This window comes from Balearica regulorum, chromosome Z (assembly GCF_011004875.1).
Source record: "Balearica regulorum gibbericeps isolate bBalReg1 chromosome Z, bBalReg1.pri, whole genome shotgun sequence".
NCBI lineage: Eukaryota > Metazoa > Chordata > Aves > Gruiformes > Gruidae > Balearica > Balearica regulorum.
Genome location: NC_046220.1, coordinates 84,385,967 through 84,405,837, shown reverse-complemented (window position 1 = coordinate 84,405,837; position 19,871 = coordinate 84,385,967). Strand labels below are relative to the sequence as shown.

At 37.2% G+C, this 19,871-nt stretch overlaps 1 protein-coding gene across 9 annotated transcripts in view; it reads left to right on the top strand.

Moving 5' to 3' along the window:
- The window catches only part of DYM (dymeclin), a 218,151-nt gene that overhangs the window by 146,155 nt on the left and 52,125 nt on the right, over nt 1–19,871 (top strand). For all 9 annotated transcript variants that reach the window (XM_075739713.1, XM_075739712.1, XM_075739715.1 and 6 more), the window contains one exon: nt 6,336–6,438. In XM_075739713.1, the coding sequence (XP_075595828.1) occupies nt 6,336–6,438 (103 nt within the window). The remainder of the gene's footprint in view (nt 1–6,335; nt 6,439–19,871) is intronic.

Genomic DNA, 19,871 nt, shown 5'->3' with positions numbered 1-19,871 from the left:
TATTTCATATGAAACAGTATGGTGCATTTGTTTTGATGTGACCTCTCGTGTGACCGTCATGAACGTTATTCAAGCAGATGAGTGATTCGTGTCCTCTGCTTGGAAATGTCTGTGCAGGCATCTTATCCAGTATATGAGCAGAGTTCTCGTGCCATAGAACTCTCTTTTTTGCTGTAATCCATTAAAAAATAGGTCAAAACTAAGAAGTGGTTCTTACACATACAAGAGTTAAGGTATGGTTTTAACTTTTAGACATCAGATTTCAAAATGAAGATATTTTTAGAACTTGCTATGTAAAGGAGTTTTTTTCTCATATGATTGTGGTGTTCACACAGGCACTGTAAAATCCTATTGTTTAAGGAGTATTTGCATAACGTGGTTTTGGTGTTTAGGGCTTATATTTATTCTTTAAAATTGAGAACAATAGTGCATTTGGCATGTATATGAGAGCAGAGAGAAGGAACAGCACAGAGTATTGCTTACTTGTTTGAGAACATTCAGCATCAAATTTTTTGATCTGTGGAACTGTTTTTTTCCATCACCAGATAGCATTTTGTGTTTCTGTGCTGTTCTGTTTATTTGCAGTGTCCTTCTGAACTAGGAGAGTGAGGAGAAAAGGTTCGGAATGTCTGAATTTCCAAGCTTCAAATAAATTACATTGAGCAGCGGTTTAGTCCTCAAGTAGTTCTGTACTCATAGCATATAGACTATTTTTAAATATTTAGATAATTGAAAATTTTTCTCCTTGAGAAGCTCACTAGTGATTTGGATTGGGAGAACTCCAATCCTTATTGCTTTTTTCTGTCTTATAATTCAATCTGACCTTCCTCTGCTAAAGTGCTTGATTTGTCTCCCTGTTTCTGACAGTGCCCCATTCTTTCAGGCTTCCATCTCTTCCTTTGTGTCATAACATCGGTCTAAGCTCCACTCATTTGCTTGGCATTGAGATTCTCTTCTTTCCTCCCAGATTTTTCTCTCTGCCATTGCTGTGACAGTGTAAATAGGAATTTATTGTGTTTCAAGCCTGTTTTCAGCCACCTCTGTAAGAAAAAGCTGTGCCCATGCAACTGGTACTTTAGTTTCTGTTTCAATTACTCTTTTTGTTCTCTTCTGATAGCTTGAAGGATTCTCTATAAACAAACTTCTTTTCCTCATATGCCTATTTTTTTATTTTGGTCAACTCTTTCATCTTTTCTCAAATCCATTAAATAATTGAGTTTCTTGAGTGTTTCCTGGAGAGGTGTGTTTTCTGGTTTAATAATTAATGTCCTGATTCTTCTCTGAACCTTTGTGTTTTCAAACCACTGTTGTGAAATGTGCACACAGGATGCCAGCGGCAGGTGCTAGAGAGCAAAACTTGGATATTTTTGCTAATACCAAAGACAGTTACTCTTTCAGCAGCTTTATTGAGTTATGAGCAGCTGTTTTCTGGTCTGGTGGTCTTTAGTTGCAGCTCCCAGGTTGAGATCCTTCACGCTTAGGGAGCAACTTTTGTTCTTTGCTGCTAAATTTATGCCTTTGAGTTTGGCTGCATTAAATCACAGGTTTATTTTGTGTCCAACTACTTGAAAGATAAAGAAAACTTTAATAACAATGCCCTTTTCTCTTTATTTGACATTCCTGTAATGAATGTGTCATTTGCCAAATTTAATCATATTTCATTATTGTTGAGGTATGGTGATATGCATCATCTTTATATCGTTGAAAGTATTTTGTTAGCTTTAGCAAATGATAAATAGCTATTGGCATTTAGAAGGGCCAAGAATATTTTCCTGCTTGGCCCTAATAAGAAAACTCATTTCAACATTCAAATCTCAAGATTTTTCAAACTGTTCAGATGTCTGATTTTTCAGTTCCTCTGACACATGCCATGTGGCTTTTTATCATTCAGGTTTCTTAAGAAAATATCCCAGGTGGAACAAAGTCATTTAAATGACATGTAGAAGCCTGTTACAGCAGTACTATCGTACTTTTTCTTATTTCTAGTCTCATTGAAAAAAAAGTTGAGTGTGCTTGACAAGGTCTGTTTTTCTATGCTGGTGATATCCTCCTTTGAATGAGTCTCACGATCCCTGTTCCATTATTATACTCAGGATTAGTTGGCATGTCATTATCTTGGGTCATCCTATTTACTTTCTTAAAATAAAGTAGACTGGTACCTTTCCTTCTCGTTGTCCAAAGCTTTCAGAAAGCTCCAGGTTTTGGCAAATTCTAACTTTGTATTTACATTCTTACTTCTAATTTTATTATTACTTCTAATTTTAATTCCCTTATCTCTTTTCTAGGTTTTTAGTTATAAAAGCTCCATTTTATACATTCATTTTTTGTATGTGAGAAGTATATTTTATAAGCTCTTTCAACCTGCTGTAAATTAGACTTTCTGCATAACTTGCAGAAGCTTTTTTTTTTCGTGTGTGTGATTGTTGGCTTGTGATTTTTGGTGGACCAAAAAGGAAGTTGTTAAATGAGTTTGCGTTATTGGCTTCTTTTTTTTTTTTTTTTTTTTTTTTTGGATCCACGGGCTTTGTGAAATTGGCTTTTTGAAAGCATTATGTTCATATATTACTGGTTTGAATTTTATTGTGTGTGCAAATAACACATAATCAAATCACTTGCATTTAAGCAACCATTACTGTTTAGTCTGTAATCATTTCTTTATTGATCGAGGTTCAGCCTTGTGTTAAATTAAAAAGAAATGCTTCATCTGTGTAAAGGGAGTTAAGAAAGCAATGTTTTCATAATTCATATAAAATCAGAAATACGAGAACTTGAGACTTCAGTCTTCCTCGGTGGTTGAGCTCATGCATGGTTTGACGATCTGTAATAGATAGCAGTTATTATTTCATCTTGGTATTATTCCAACCTATTATTTTGCTTGGTAAATATTGGTCCGTAAGTACTTCTGTGAGTGAGAGGTGGATTGAGGTTCTAACACACTTTCATTGTTCCGAACATTATTTGTTATTATTATAAAGTGTCCTTAACGGTTGAGATCAAAGGGCTGTCAAGCTCCACAGTCTCAATGGAGAAGAATGGAAGAAAGAGGAAAATCATTCTGGTAGAAAATTCTGTATTCTTGTCAACCTGTGCAGGTGCAGGCTGCCCTCTGTGACCACACAGTACCCTCTGTGACCACACAATATACATATTTTTCAATTTGATCTCAACTTGATTTTTAATGGGGCAAAAGTAGGAGTGTGACTAAGACATGAATAAAATTTGGGACACGGTCCTGATTTCCACCTCAGTGTGAATTGGCACTTGTTTCTTGTACCTTGCTGCAAAATCAAGCATCTCCTTTACAAGGCAGCGTTTCTTGATAAAAGGTTTTTATGAGCTAAATTTCATGCAGATGACTTTTGAGGATTGCAACTAAATCAGTTCTGATACTTTAAAACTGAAGGCGATGTTTATCAAGGTGGTTTTCGGAGTTAGAGGCATAATAAGGGAATTACTTGGTGGTGAAGTTTTACCCCATTTCAGGAGGCAACGCTGCTTCCTTCAGAGCTCTGAATTCAGTAGTTAACCACAGTATCTGGCCTTATTTTTTTTCTGCTTCATTGCAGTATTTCTGTGGAGCTCTTTGAGTGTGCTCTGAGTCCAGTTCTGTGATATGTTTTTATTCTCAGTATGAAAAATTCCTGCCTACATGTCCCTGGCCTCATGCTTCTCTAAGAGATGTTTCCTTTGAGAAGGATAACCAATTTGTGAAGATGAGAATTGTGTAGGGTTTTTTTTAACCTGAATATCAGTGTTCTGGGCAGCAGTCCCACAAAGAAGTGCCTCAGTACAGGTGAGAGTATAAAGAAATAGTCTTCTGTCCTTTTCCTTTCTCCTTCTTTTTCCCATTTCTCTCCATTGCTGCCAGAGAAAATAAATTTGGACTTTGCTATTCCAATTCCATGCAGAATACCAATGTATGTGCATTTTCCTCTTCGCATGTATTGAATAAATGCACTTATCAAAATCCTGATCCCACTTCTTTGTTTATATTTAAATTTCATTGATAGCCAAAATACTTTATGTATTTTGGAGAAGAATCTACTCCTTGGAAATCCTTTTTCTTCCAAATTCTTCCTCTGTGTGAAATTATCTATATCTTCTGGAGCAGACAGACACCAGATCTAGCCTGTTCTAGTAGCATCCCCCTCAAAAACATCACCAGGTTGGTTTTAACTGATTATTCTGTCTCCACAGCACTAGATGGTGCTGACGACAGTATCTCTGAAATCTGAGCCTTCAAAAATACCAGTGATTTGAAAAGTAGTGCTGCTGTTTCAGGCGAAGGACCAGTTTGCAAATCCAAATTCTGATTTGAACAAAAATTCAGTCTGTGAATATGATAGCAGATTATAGCAGGGGAAAAAGGTGGAAAACCTACTAATATATCTTATTCCTGTGTTGCTTCTTCCCTTTTTAACAGGGAATGTTCTAGTGGTTTTGACTAATAGATGTGAATTAGTGGGAGGTTGGCATTTGGTCCCAGGAATGACACATCTTGTTGAGGCTGTGTTGGGTAGCATGAAGGAAAAAATTAAATTCCACTTGTTGTGACGTCAAATATATTGTGTTGCGCTGAAAACACCAAATTTTCTCAACCCTTGTAACCACCATTGAGGTGGCAATCTCATCTGAGATTCATTCTTGCCGTATCAGCCCAGTTGTGATTACCACCGCCCCAGACCAGAAGTCGGGCAGCCACGGTACCGACCCTGGTTTTGGCCATGCCGCCTCGAGCCCGTTCCTCATGCTGGCAGACTCTGGCTGAACCTTGAGCGTGGTACAACCTACTCAAGGGCTCTTATGTGGGTTAATTAGATGTCTTAAGTGTGGCAAAGGTTGTCCTTAAAGGGAGGCTGTTAATCTGTTCTAAGAAATATCTAACTGAAGAGGTGCTGGGAAATGGTGGAATTTACTGAGTTGGCTCTCAGGAGGTAAGATTTGGGCTTGAGAAGTGTAACTAATTCCTTGTGGTGGTGGTAAGTGTTGGAAAAGCCTTTTCCTGAGGCTCTTGACTAGCAACATGGGGACAAGCACTGATACTCCAAGGAATCTACTCCTACTGTCTGTGAAGGATACAAAATCAGTGATATATTTTAAGTAAAAAAAAAAAAAGTAAGAGGACTTCATGTGCTGAGGAGCATTTCTTGAGGCAGAAAAGCTTTCCAAGCACATGAAAATGCCCTTCAGTTCCAAGAAACAGAGGCTATCTAGAATATAACACTGAGGTAGTATTTTGCCACTTAATTTTTACTAAACTGACTTTAATATTTTCTAAGTCTGGTGAATAAGGAGTCTGCCACTGCTTCTTGTCCCAAGTGTAACCAGCTCCAAGAGCTACACGCTCAGACATTAGTGAATTTCGCTGATGCTTATTTGTCAAGGCAGCTCTTTTACCCTCTAAGCACCAACACAGTCATCCTAGGAAAGCCTGATAGGAGTCCTCCAAAAAGGCACCAGGGGAATGTTTTTAAATACAGAAATCCTTAAAACATATGGCAGTGAGGAGGGGGGAAAGTGGTTTATCTGTGAATTGAAAACCACATTTGAGATGTCCAGCAGCTTTACAGAATTCTCTGACTTCTTGAAGCTGTGGAGCACTAACTGGTGGCCTTTGTCCACTGCTTCTGCTTACTTCCCATCTCTCCTTGCACCTTTGCAGTCAAGTTACATTCTTCTCATGTATCAGATTATACCATCTGCTGAGTGTCATTGCCATCCTTTTTTTCCAAATGGATGAAAAAAGTGTTTATTTCTCTGTATGTATATGAACCTCTGGTTTCACAGGTTATTTATAAAGCTAAGGTAATGCTTTATTCCTTGACTTAAGCTAAAATAAATTTGAAAAGAACATGTACTAGTAAAATGCAAAAACTCAGCTTCCAAATACCCAAAGCTTCTGTCATATGCTTGGACTCTTCCTGCACTAAGCAAATGTGTATTATTGATTTCAATAATCTAAGATGCTTAAGGATATATTGCATGAGGTACTGTACTTAAAAAAAATGCATTTTAGTAAGCACGTACTGGTCATGAACTAAAATTGCATGTATACCATTCCTTCTGTTACAGTTTGACTTTTAAGAATTTAACAACGCACATATAATGTGCTTCACGTCATTTATTGTATAGAATATTTCTAATTCAAATTCTGCTGTTGCTTAGCCCAGATGTTAATAAATAAATTCTGTAACTATTGTGCATTGCATTTTAAAAATTTTCTTATTCAAGTTTCTGTAAATAATAGAACATCTCTTCTGACTGTAAAGTCTTATTTCAGAACATTGCTGTGAATTTATTTTAAAATCTTTTTTTTGCTTTTTTTCCCCCTCCAGTTTATTTTCTTTGTTGTCTAAAAAACATAACAAAGTGCTGGAGCAAGCCACGCAGTCCTTAAGAGGTTCCCTCGGTTCAAATGACTCTCCGCTTCCTGATTATGTGAGTACCAAACTTAATGTTTTAGTAGGTGCTTCAAAATAGAAGTGGTACATCCCTAAATCTGCAAAGATTTATCAAAACTTGTGACAGCTAAGCAACCACCGACACCAAAATACAGGAACCTGTAAGAATGATGTCATGTCTGAAATGTCTTTTTTAAAAAAAAATCACACTTACAAATGGCAAAACAAAACCGCAACTGTTCATAGTGAAGAGACTGACTGTACCCTGTCAACTTGCAATTCTCAAGCCATTTGTATTTCAGGATATTTAAATCATACAGTTAAAAACATTATTTTTAAGAAAAGGGCTTTGGCATCCACAGTATGTTAAAGTGCCTACAAATGATTGAAACAATTCTCAGGGAGCCTTTGGGGGAAGTATTGCAGTCGTGGGGCAAATTGGTACGTTCTGCACACATGGATATGTACAGTCCTCTTCAGTTTACTGAGCCAATACCCACAAATAGGCAACAATTTTGTAATTTAATTGCATGGCTTGTTGGAAAATCTCTAGTTTCGGTACAAGGAGGAAACATCTTCCAAGGACTTGAATAATATCTTTGTACTACTGAAGTATCTTTGGCTTGTACTCATGTGAACTCTCACTGCAATACTGTGTAAAAAAAAAAAAAATTTAAAAAATGGATTTATGAGTTGCTCTGGATTTGTGAGGATGAAAATGTAACAACTGTTTTATTCTCAGTGTTAACACATGTTCCAGGACATGCCTGTCTGAGACTTTACTATCGAATTACTCTAACATTAAGTATAAAAGTACCTAAAAAGATAATTTGATATAACAGTTTAATGATTTAAATTTAATTTAACTAACCAGATTTCTTAACCTGCATCTTTTAGTTATGATGGCTGATACGTACCATACAGACTAGAGGCATTTCATTATTCAGAGACACGCGAATTTATAGATCCAAGGAGTAGTTGGCAGGTTTCCCCTGTGTATTCCTGCCGCCTTTCCGTGCCCTAATTCATGTGAAGCTCCTTACGACACCTGGGGTTTCAGGGCTCCTGATGTCTCTCCCAGCAGTTGCTATCTGACCTTTAATTTTTAGAACTTGAAACATTTCAGCAAGAACCTCCTTGAGTTAGTTTGTGGTTAAAGAGCAGGAAATCCCACTTCTGTTTGCCTGGTAAGGTGACAGACAAGCTGCATAAAGCTCTTTCATCTGCGTGGGCATGAAGTGAAAGCCCCCAAGACTTCAGACGCCTTGGGGAGGATTTGATGGTCCTTTCCTATGGGGTTCACTTCTTGAGCAATAAGGACTCACGGCGTAGGGGCTCCCACTGCGGTATTTTGGATGCAGTGTTGTGATTGATAATGCTCTTGGGGCTGTATTTCTCAGAGGTGATTAACCTCAGTGTCATGCCTGGTTCCAGCTTAAGCAATTACACTGCTACATGTTCAGATTTCTCCTGTGGTCTTGTGGCTCTCTGTTGAGCTGTCCTGGAGAGCTTTGGTGCTTCAGTTGACTTCCAGGGTAAAGGGAGGCTGCTTTGGTGGAGGTGATGGCTTTTCATACCTGAGATATATCACACTATATCATATCAGATATCATGAGATAGTTCTGCATAACGTGCAGTATCACAGCCCAGAGGGGTTGGAGTGAGTGCTTGGGACAGGGGGCACGGGGGCTCCATAAGCTGGAATTGCTGCTAAAGGCTGTGTATTTTGAAAGTAACCTCTAAGATTTTGCGGGGTCTTGGTTAAATAACTGTCAAACATCTTCAGATGCCTAGAGGAGAGGGCTGAAATTTTTAACACTAACTTACATCCCTAATGCAAGGACTGCAGTTGTGTGTAGCCTGTTGTCAGAAGGAGAACACTGAATTTTATGAAAAGAGACCCTTGTATTTTCTTCCCTAGACAAACAAGTTACTATCCCCGCTGTTCTGAGGAAAGAAAACAGCATGATACACAGGTGTCTGTACAAGGGCACATATAAATAAATAAATATATGTGCATGCACACATAGGCATATATTTGTATATATGTGATGACATATATGTGTGTATATTTTGGTGTGTGTAAGAATTTGGGGCTTGAAAAATATTTTATAGGTTTTGGACTTCTTTTTAACTTACTGGATACGAACTATACTGCAGTTGAGGAAAGACCCAAGGTGCTCTCTGTACAACGTTATCCCCTTACACATGTAGAGAGCTGAGAAATGCAGTTTATGGAGCAGTGCTGAGGAAGCACTCTGGAGTGCAGCCCAGAGACTTAGATACTTCACTGAATTTCTTCCCTTTTATTGTTGGTGAGACATAGGGAGGCAGGGGAGAAGGACGGCAGTTGGAAAGATTGCTGTAGGGGAGACTAAAATCACTGAAGTTCATTGCCTGTGTTTTGAAAGAAGATTGTATTTTTCTATGCGTGGTGCTTTATTTTCTCCAAATTGCTCATGTTCCAGCTCAATCTGAGGCACAGACAGTTGACTAAATAAAAGTTGAGGCCAGATTTCATTTACTTCAGCATATTTTGCTTCTGAAAGCCCGTATCTGTATCGTCTATAAGAAGAGCTAAGCATGTAGGAACTGAGATAACTTAAGTATCTGAAGTCCTGAAGCCTGTTCTACTGCTGTATTCCAGCGTGGAGCTAAAGAGAGGGATAGCACTGAGATTGCCTCCTCTGCCCAGGTTTATGTCTAGAGAGGAGGAGGATTACTTAGTAGACTATTCTCTTCATAGGTTTCATTCAGATCAAACATGTCTTTTAAAAATGTATTTCTCATGATTTTAATTCTTTTTTAATTTATTTGAATTTTTTTTTCCTTACAGTGTTGTGTAATCCAAAAGTGAATTTTCATGGTATGTGGGTCACAAGGGTTAAATCGTACATAAAATTATTCTAGGCGTTGCTTATTCTAGGTGTAGTGATACGACAAGGGGTAATGTGTTTAAAATAAAGAGGGTAGATTTAGATTAGATATAAGGAAAAAATCCTTCCCTGTGAGGGTGGTGAGGCCCTGGCACAGGTTGCCCAGAGAAGCTGTGGCTGCCCCTGGCTCCCTGGCAGTGGTCAAGGCCAGGTTGGATGGGGCTTTGGGCAACCTGGGCTAGTGGAGGGTGTCCCTGCCCATGGCAGGGGCTTGGAACTAGATGGGCTTTGAGGTCCCGTCCAACCCAAACCGTTCCCTGATTCTATGGTCTTGTGATTATGGTCTTGTCTTGAGTCTTTCTACTCACTTGTGAGTACTAGACTTTGAAAAAGAAATTACGGTAAATACTGTGTGTTCCTTCTTAGGGACCAGAAGGATATGGAAGGCAGCATCACTGTTCTTGAGTTGAGCCCTGTCCATTGTGAACATCATCTGACGGAGAGGTGCTGTGGCACAGTATGCCCGTGCTGTAACGCAGTCACACAAAGGGAGCAAATGGACAGTAGATGAGATGGGCGTTTCCTAATGTCTGAGCACTTGAGCAGTAATTCTGTTTCTGCTTGGTTTTCATTACTGTGGAAACCAATGGTTTTGACCTAATACACAGTCCCTAAGTGCCAGTCGTTGATGGTGGTAAGAATATACTGGGATCCTCCTTTACTATATTTCTTACAGTCTTTTTGTGAGTATCTGCTGTGGACTACCATCAGCTCCCTTTGCACCAACAAAGCTGTGAGTATTATGCTGCGAACTAGGATAGGGAACTGACCCAGTTGGCTTTCATAGTGTTCTTGTTGAGGTTTTAGAATCATAGAATGGTTTGGGTTGGAAGGGACCTTAAAGATCATCTAGTTCCAACCCCTCTGCCATGGGCAGGGACACCCTCCACTAGCCCAGGTTGCCCAAAGCCTCATCCCACCTGGTCTTAAACACTTCCAGGGATGGAGCATCCACAACCTCTCTGGGCAACCTGTGCCAGTACCTCACCACGCTAACAGTAAAGAATTTTCTGGGCTTTGAAAAAGAGAAAATTGTTTCATTTATTAAGGCTAGGCCAGTTTCCTGGTCCTTTCGTGATAAGCTGTTGTCAATGTGATGGGATTCAGGAGCAGAATGGAGAAGCCAGTGGGGAGGAAAGAAGAACCTCCTGTCATCAAACCGTCACCTCAGAGACACGATCCTTGGTTAGACCGATTCTCATGCTACTTCGTGTACCAGTTGTTTAATAAGCTTTATTATTAAGCTTTATTTTCGTAGTAGTAGTGACCTGTTCTGAAATACCACACTTCAATCAAGTTGTCCTTGTCCATAAGTATCTCCAGGCTTGGTGAAATTGGAAAAATCCAGTTAGGTTTTTTTAATTGCTTTCTTGCATTCAGTGAAAGCACATTTTCCAAAATTTTTAACGAAGAAGAAAACTGGTAATGAAATAATTGAGAATTTTGCTTCTTTCAGTTCAAATCAAGACAAATTACTTAAGTAAACATATCAATTATTTTCTTTGTAATTTTATTACAGCCTAATGTAATTTGTTAAATCATAGATACTTAACAGCCTAACTGGAGGCATGCTAACTTCCCTTGGAAAGTAGCATGTCAGACCTGTTAGTGGAGCTACCATCTACCCAAACGGTTGCTTTTTAAGCATTTCATAGCATTGTCTGAGATTTTCAAGCACATCAACACTTGTTATACGGCAGCGGGTAACAAGGGATTCTCCTTAACTATTTCTAGGGAGAGAGGGGATGGTGAAGGAGAGAGAAGATTAGAATTTTGGCAAGCTTATGTCAAAGGTTCAGAATTCTCTCACTGATTTAATAAAAAAAATGTGGAAAAAAAAATCAAATGTAGGAATTCTTTGAGATTCAAATAGTTTGGTATGCATCATCACTTGGGTCTGTATTTGGATACATAGCTTTTGATGTGGTTTCTAAATTTATTTCAACATCATCTAATGCAACGCAGGGACAAGGGATTTTATGTCAGTGGGAGCCCAAACTCCTGTTTACTGGTGATGGGCGTGAAGGCTTAGTATTGAAATGCAAACTCCTTCGAGCACATTTTGAGAACCACTCAACACCCAGGGTGGGGGTCACGGTCCTGAGCACCCCACACTGCTGTCTCTCTACTATCCATGGGGATTTTACCTACAGCCTTCAGTTGCTTTAATGGAATAATGTTCACAGAAAATAGTGTGGGTATGATGATCACTAGCTACATAGGAAAAAAATTCTAAAATTCATTTCAGTTTAGTATTTTTTTTACTTTCTAAATTTTGGCTGTATGAAAAAACATGCTTTGTTCTATCCTGAAGAAGCTTAAAGGTGTTAGGAAAAAATATAAAAATAATCCTACTTAGTGCCAATATCTTCAAATATTTCATATATAGGACTGTCACTTAAACAGCATTTTAATGGTGGAGAAATTTTGTCCATGATAGAAACAATGTAGTGTTGTGTTAGACTTTTCATATTTACAGATGTACTCCTGTGAATATATGAAGAGCCATCCTTTAACCTCCTGCCCAAATTGTGGTTTTTCTGTGTTAGTTAAGGTATAGAAATAAATGCATGTTAGCAATCCAAAGGGAAAAATGTAAAGAATATGAATGCAGTGAGCTATGTATATTCATACATACACACATATATATAAATATAACAAGTCTGCAGTAGGGAAGCCTGGTGGTACTGGGAGAGTTCCCAGTCAGAGCCGACTCTCGTCCTGGCTCCTTACCAATCCAGTTAAATCTACCTGCTGTGCAGAGCTGGTGTTACATGGAGCCTTGGAGTTCTGCGAGTGTCAATGAGGTTTACTCTCGTCTTAATAGCGAGAATTAAACTTTGCATTTGGGTGATGAGATTTCTATATTTCTTTCTTCTTTTCCTTCTCAGTTTGTGCTCCATAATGGGCTAAATGAAGTCCAATATTTAGATTCTTCTTTGATTTAGCCTTGATGTATATGGTAAATAGAAAGCAGCTGTCTATTTAAGAATCTAATTCTTGAAACTCCTAGGCCCCTCAAGCGTCATCTGGAAATAATGTAGCTTGTAAAACAAAGCTAAGAAGAAAAAGCAATGTTTGTTTTATGTGGGATGAATGACTTCAGTTGGGGTCCTTCTAATTCGGCCATTATGAGGGTTATTAAAAAGCAGTATTACAAAAGTGGTTTCAACAAAAAGAATTTTTTTCTGTAACTTGTATCTTGTTATTACAGTTGATTATATTCAAAGCTGCAAGTACTTCATAAATAGTCCTTCATTTTAGTTTCTCCAACAGAGAACCAACCTAATCTCCCTCCTGTACATGGGTAGATGTTAAAAGGTTCCCCTGATTCATTTACTCCCTGGGAAGAAATTGTCTTTTATAAGGACGGGCTCCATATTTATCTTAGAAATTTGGAATTGTTAAAGAGTAGGTAAAATGAGGTCTGGGAATTGCAGCATTAGCTCTCTTTTAGACATAATGAAACAAATCTAAAATCTCTAAATTTTCTGGATTAAGTTACATTACAGTGGATGAAAGATGATAGTACCATAGATTCAAAAGACCAAAGTCAGCCTTATTTTCAGTATATGCAGTTTATTTGTGGCCTTGCTACGCAACTAAAGCAAAATTAGTATTCTAGGAATATATAGTATTAACGCTGTAGACAAAAATCTTTCATCCATGATACTTGTCTACCATACCTTGTCATATAAATCCTTTTCTGTCCCTTTCATGGCACTAACCAGGGCTTTTTCATGTAATAGTTTGGTATTTCAGTTAAAGTTATGGGATCTTGTGCTCAAGACGTATTTTTCTGAAGGATGCTGTACAAGTAGGTTAATGATTTTAGCCTATCCAGCACATAGAAAACAAGTATTCCGTTTACTATCAATATGAAAAATATTTAAACTGTAAATAAATGTTATGATGTTTTGGAGTCCTATAATATGGCCTGTGCTTACATATCTAATATTACATTAGATATGCTCCAGCTCGGTCTGATTTTTTTAAATTATCTAAAGAACTGATTTAATGCAGATCTCTGCCACCAGACGTAAGTGTTTTCCTATAAATGCGTGCTATCGTGAAGAAGTAGGAAGTCTTTCCTGCGATCATCTGATGACTTTAGTAATGATGCAGAAATGAAATTAAATCCACTTCCAAATAAACTGGTCAGCCATAATAGAGTTAGAGTGATGCGATTAACGTTGTTTAGCTGGTAGTCTGTAAAAATACTGCTTAGTGGTAACTGCTGTGAATGTACAAAATGTGTACGAGTTGTTTAGCTGTAGAATTGAACACGCCATTGGCAGAATGGGAAATTTTTAGTAAATTAAATCAAGACTCCTAATTGAGATATGTCCATATTTGACAAAAGCTTGGCGTTGGGGGGGAAAGCTAAGTTAGTTTATTTTATCATAATGTTTCTTCAAAACTCAGAAGCCACCTACTCTTCACCAAAAGCACTGCCTAGGTCTCTTCAATACTCATTTTGTTGGTATTTTCTTGCATTTTTGTATGTCACTAAGAAATTTGGTAAGGTTTTTTGATGGCATTAGCCTTGTGTCTAAAAAACTTCATTTTTGTGTGTGAATTTTTAGACCCTTTTGTTGTCTACTGTAATAAAATACATTATACAGGAAAATATTTTTTTAGGCTGTTGTTTACTGAAAGTAGTATAAGGTAAACCAATACCATATCTTAATGTTCTTGTATGGTATGTGGATTCTAGCAATTTAAGTTGCATTTAATAGGAGAATTGCCTTGTTTGCACTGCATTACCTTCTTTTTGATTACTCTGAGTTGATGGCTCATGAGCAGAAGTGACATTTTCAATATCAGGTTATTCTTGGGTATGTCTATCTCCACTCCAGTATTGAGCCAGAGGTCTATAAATACATTTTCTAAATATTAGTCATACCCTCCTTCAGATGAATTATATTTTAGTTTAAAGAATATTACTCCTACCTAATCCCCCTATTTTTATATCATCAAAAAATAGCAATTTCAGAATAGACTGAAATAGACAACCCAAATCTAAAGCAAGCTTTTGTATCGAGTGATAGCCAAATTCTGCGGTTCTGTCTGAATTCTTATTTGGTTCTTTCCTTGAAATGAATTGGAAACTTTCCTGAGAAAATGCTGCATAAATTATCCTTCAACAGAAAGAATTATCCTAAAATCCTGCGATAAAGATTCAGTGAAGTTCAGCCTATTTAAACTTTGATATATTGGTATGAAGGACTAATAGTTATTTGCAGCTGGTCTTTACATTATTTTGTCTCTAATAATGTGCTTGTGGTTGAAGGATTTTTGGACAAATATATTGAAGAACAGCAAGATGATGTTGTTCAAAAAGGTGGTGTTCTTTCATCGTTCAGGAGTTCCCCAAAAGTCTTTGGTATTTGTGTTACGTACATTGCATTAAGCCTTATTTCACTTAGAAATTCTTAATATTTAAGAAAATAAGAATGAAAATTGCTGTTTTTTTTAAAAAAAGAATATTTAGTGCTGTAGTAGCATCGTACGATCATCTAATTGAAAACCTTTCATTCTTCAGATTTATCAGACATAAGAACAAATTTGAAGTAGGAAGAACTTCTGACATTAGCAATTCAAACACCTAGTAAAGTCTTTTAAAGAGCAAGTTATTTTGATCATTCCACACATTTGAAGAAAGCCAAACATAAGCATCATAATTTTCTATTTCTTTTCCTCCTTTGAGAGAGCTGGCAACCTGCTGCAATACCGGGATTTTAGAAGGGCCTGAGGTGTGGTACAATATAAGCCGTAGACAGAGTATTTGATATATTAAGACTTGACTCTCTGTAAATACTGTTTATTACTGCCTTATAAGCCAACATTTGCTCAGCTCAGACTAATGACAAATTTTGAAGTGCTTGGATGAGAAAAGTAAAGGTACTGATCTTCTGAAGCATCTTTGCTGATTTGGTCTTCAGATGCTTTTCCTCCTGCCTCCTTCACATGAGTGTGCTGTTCAGAGCTTTTCAGAAGTTGATTGCTCTGGATGGTTCCTCTTTTTTAAACCTTCATAGACAAATGAAAAACCTAATGCAGTAGCTCTCCAAAGAGTAGGATTTATTTTTGTAACTGCTATGTATTTCAACAATGTAGTAAAACAAACTTCTAATGTTCCTAAAGCAAGGTTTTGATTGAAAAATGTAGTGCTTAAAAAGCAGAAGTATGTTACCATATGTTATAAACATCTCAGTAATTCTTTTTTTAAACATGCAGCCATATAAAGTAAAGGAAATGAATGCAGAAGGAAGTCTGTTCAGACCCTTTTAGGCTGTTTGGTACTAAATACTTAATTGGAATTGGAATCTTTTTATGCTACTTCTTCTACATGAGATATTGGTGAAACATGAGAACTTTTTGATGTTGCACCTTCTATTTCCGATTTCTTCTCTTCATATTTTACAGGACACAGATTAAAAAGTGAGGTTTTGGAACTTTTTTAGTTGTTTTTAAAAAAATCAATCCACTTATATTGAAAGGTAGTAAATAGTTATTTAAAAAAGGTATAACAGAGATCTTCATTGCATATATCTGTGATTTGGAATTTGAAAGATAGCCAGAGAAAATGAGAAAAAGGTAGATCAAGACTTAGTGATCTTGAAAAAGATGGTAAAAGCAAGACAGTGCATAAAATCATGCATGAAATTGTTCTGCTGTCAAATTGCTGCTCAAATCTGTCTGAACTGAAACATGAAGAAGTTAAAACGGGACCATTTTTGACCTCTGCAGAGCCACATTTATTCCAGTTGTGTCCAGGTTACCAAAGCACGGTCGTCTTGGAGAGATGTTATCCCCCCGAACAACATACTGCATTGTCTCACTGAGGGCAATTCTCCCGCTAATGGCTGTTGTTAATATTACCTATAATGTCATCCAACTGCTCTTAACTGGCTGTGTGTGTGGCCAGGGGACCAAATGATGGGATGAAGGAAAGGACAGTATTTTAAAGAGGATGAGTCAAATAAGATCGTAGGAGTCTTGGTACGAAGTGAAAAGGAAAAAGGTTAGGAGAAGGAAAAGGATTGATATAGGCAGAAATTCAAACCCAAAAATACCCTGCTAGGGCTGGTTCCTCTCCTGCTGTGCATAAGAAGCATCACGTGGAGCCAAATAAGCCACTTACTTACTAAAAACTGATTTCCTCATCACCTGGTCTGAAAAGCAGCATTAAAGAAATGTGAAAGCATTTTAATTTTGTTCATCCCTACTGACAGTGGTGGATTCTTGTTCTCTGTGAAATAACTTTGTGGGAAACCTGTCAGAACACATGAAGAGTGTATTTAGAAGAAGTAAAAATTTAGAAGAATCTGTTTTTCATGTTTATTGAGTTCTATAAAGTCATCCTAATGGTTTTTCACGGTCATAATTGGAAAGATAAATTTTTATCTCCCTTTCATGTAACCAGTGTTTTCTCTTAAGTTTCTCATTTCTTTGCAGTTATAGGAACTAAGCGAGATATGAGGAATACATTGCACATTTCATACACTAAATCAGTTTTTGTAAATAGGAATTCTTCCACAGAATTGGATAATTACAGAAACAATAACCCAGAAATTGGACAAAAAGTATCAATTCTTAACTTGCTATGACTTAAATACAAGGTGATGGTTAAAGGACTCTATGATGATAGTTACATGAACTTGTCATTAAATTAGGATAAGGGGAAGCCTATGCTTTCAATCTCATGTCTGGCTTTTTGAGGGTTTAACCCTGCAGCTTTAATTTTAAAGCAATAGCAGGAGGGGGTTTGGATAAACACATAAATAAATACTCTCTTTTTTTCTTGATTTGTACCAACATAAAATGTTCTAATGTTTTTCAAAGGGGAAAGAAAAAGAAACAAAAAGCTGATAGTCATATTCTACATCTGTTTTCTGCCAGTGACACACCAAACAAAGATATTTCAGGGAAGTATCTGTTAAAGCATTCATAAAGAGAAAAGACTATAATATATTACCATTCTTTAATCCTCCTGTATTAATCATGGAGATGTCCGTGATTGCCTACACTGCTTTGAAACAAAGTGGAGATGAGCAAGATATTTTTTTTTTTATTGCCCTTCAGATATGTTACTGGAATGTGGTGGAGGTTTTCCAGACCTGCTCTTGTACATACTTCAGCTTGAGCCCAAGCTGAGAGCTGTGTCCTGCTATTGAAGTATATGACATCTCCTTCAAAGACACTGTGTTCCGCTGCATTTTTCTCAATATCAAGCTGGTACAGCATGTACGGAGGCTGTTCCACTCCAGCACTTGTGTGAGTGCTAATCCAAATACTTGACCTTAAAGAAACTGTTTACTAATAACAAAAAACAACCACCCTGTTCTAGAGAAAAGAAGATGGATTGTAACATTACAGGTTAGATTTAATTTTCTTTCATTGCGATAGGAATCAAAGTCTTAAGTATATCACTTCCCTCCAGATAAACTGAAAAGAGAATGGATGTTGCAGTTCCTAAAGGCAGGTCCTTAAGCTACTCACCAGCAACTTATCTGTGGCATTTACAAAGAAATTGGATGCTTACTCAATGTAGAGAAGAAAAAAATTAAACAAATAATGACAAGTTTCCCCATTCCCACACTAATCTTTTAGATGTTGATAAATCAAGACGATAGGAAGAGTTGTGTCATGTTCCCATGGGAAAAAGCTTCACTGAATTTATCTGAAATATAGAATTATTTTTCTACTAATAAATTAGCCTTCTTACCTTGTGGTGGACTCTGTTAATTAGAATTCATTAGAAAACTTAGCTTAGTTTATAGGTAAACAATCATAATTGCTTACAGGATTTTGGCAATGAACAGTTGACTGACTCTAGGATGGATGTGCAACACACTCAAGTGCTCTCTGTCTTTCAAACACGGTGATCTCTCATCTTGCCCATGTCTGTCACTGCTGCGCTTTATGAACCAGGCTACACAAAATTAAGTTTTGTCCCAAAATAGATGAGACTTCATAAATATTTCAGGAAATTTTACTTAGTTGGTAATGCAGTTTTTACATATTTCTATCAAGAGTATTTTGCTTCAGCATTTGTGAAAATATGACCTGTTGCTTATAGTTCATTTTGGAACAGGTACCTGTCTACATAGATTTCTAGAATTATTTTCTGTGAGTTTGGGGTTTTCCAAATCTCAGTTAAAGGTTCATTTTTTGGCCTTCAGGCCAGAGCTGCTGTAAGCTTCCAGACCATTCAGCAGGAAGCAGAGCAGTGGTCATCAGCTTCTGTGTTTATCAGAATTGATGCAGTGTCCAGGGAAATGGACTTGAAAAATAAGATGGAATGTAGTAAACTCAACATTTAATTTAAAAGTTGCTCCATTTATTTGGTTTGCCTGCTATCAGCCTTCAAAAGGCTGGTTCTCATCTCCTTCCTATTTGCGTTTTTTTCGACCTGAGAGAGCAGATATTTGATTATGGAGGTTTTTCAAGCCCATCTTAATAGAATAAATGATGCTACTACTGGCAGTGACTAGTTTTGAAGAGGTAGTAAGGTAAGAGGAAAACAAATAAAACCACTTTCTTGTACTTTATGGTATTTTTAAAGGACTTACTTGCCTACAGATCCTTTAGACTGCAAACCACTTCAAAGTTCTATTATGCAGTTTTTCGTTTTAATATGATAGGTTTCTCACATCTTTGTTTATCTGTCCCCTTTGATTTTCAAAATATTTAACACTACTAAAAGAATTAATATAGTATGTATGCCAAGAGGTCTCAGAGTTGTATTTCTGAATTACTTTTCTAACCACGTTGCTAGATCCTAATAGATCAGAAGAAATTAAAGCACTCTCCATGATTTAGCTTCAGCTCTGGGGTAAAATGATGGCTGTAAAGCAGATATTCCTGCTCACGATAGTTTAGGAATCTTGTACCGTTACCTGTATGTAGTGTCTGTTACCTGGGACCTGACATTTTTTATCATGCACTGCAAGTATTTAAGGAGCTACAACATGCAAAGAGTACTGCACCATCATCAAAAGTTTTCTGTATGCATACTGTCACCTTCTGTATGAATGGCAACCAGCTAAATCAACAACTTGTTATTATTATTAGCTAATATTGTCAGGAGGCCATTTACAGTTTTATTTTATTTTATGGTGATTTTCTTTTAATGTCTTATTTAACTCAATTTACCTTTGCAGTGATTTTTTTCTTGTTTGAGCAAAGCAAGCTCCTCTTACATTGAGGAGCGATGGGAAGAATGCTGGGTGGCCTCGGCGGTAACAGCACTTCCCTTGTCTCCTTGACATTCTCCAAATTGTTACGTTGGAAATGTCTGCTCTGCAAACTCCTTCTGACTTTCTTATACCTCCCACAGAAATTTCAATAACAATTTTCACCCTAAGGGCAAGAATACAGAACTTTTTGGCTGCCAAGTGCCTTGAGAGTAGCACAGATTTTTCCCACTGACATCCTGTGCGTCATCAGGACCAAAAGATTTTCTGCTTGGATTGTATGGAAATTATGGAAACTTGGTGCAGTCCGTGTTTAGTATTGAGGACTTGGA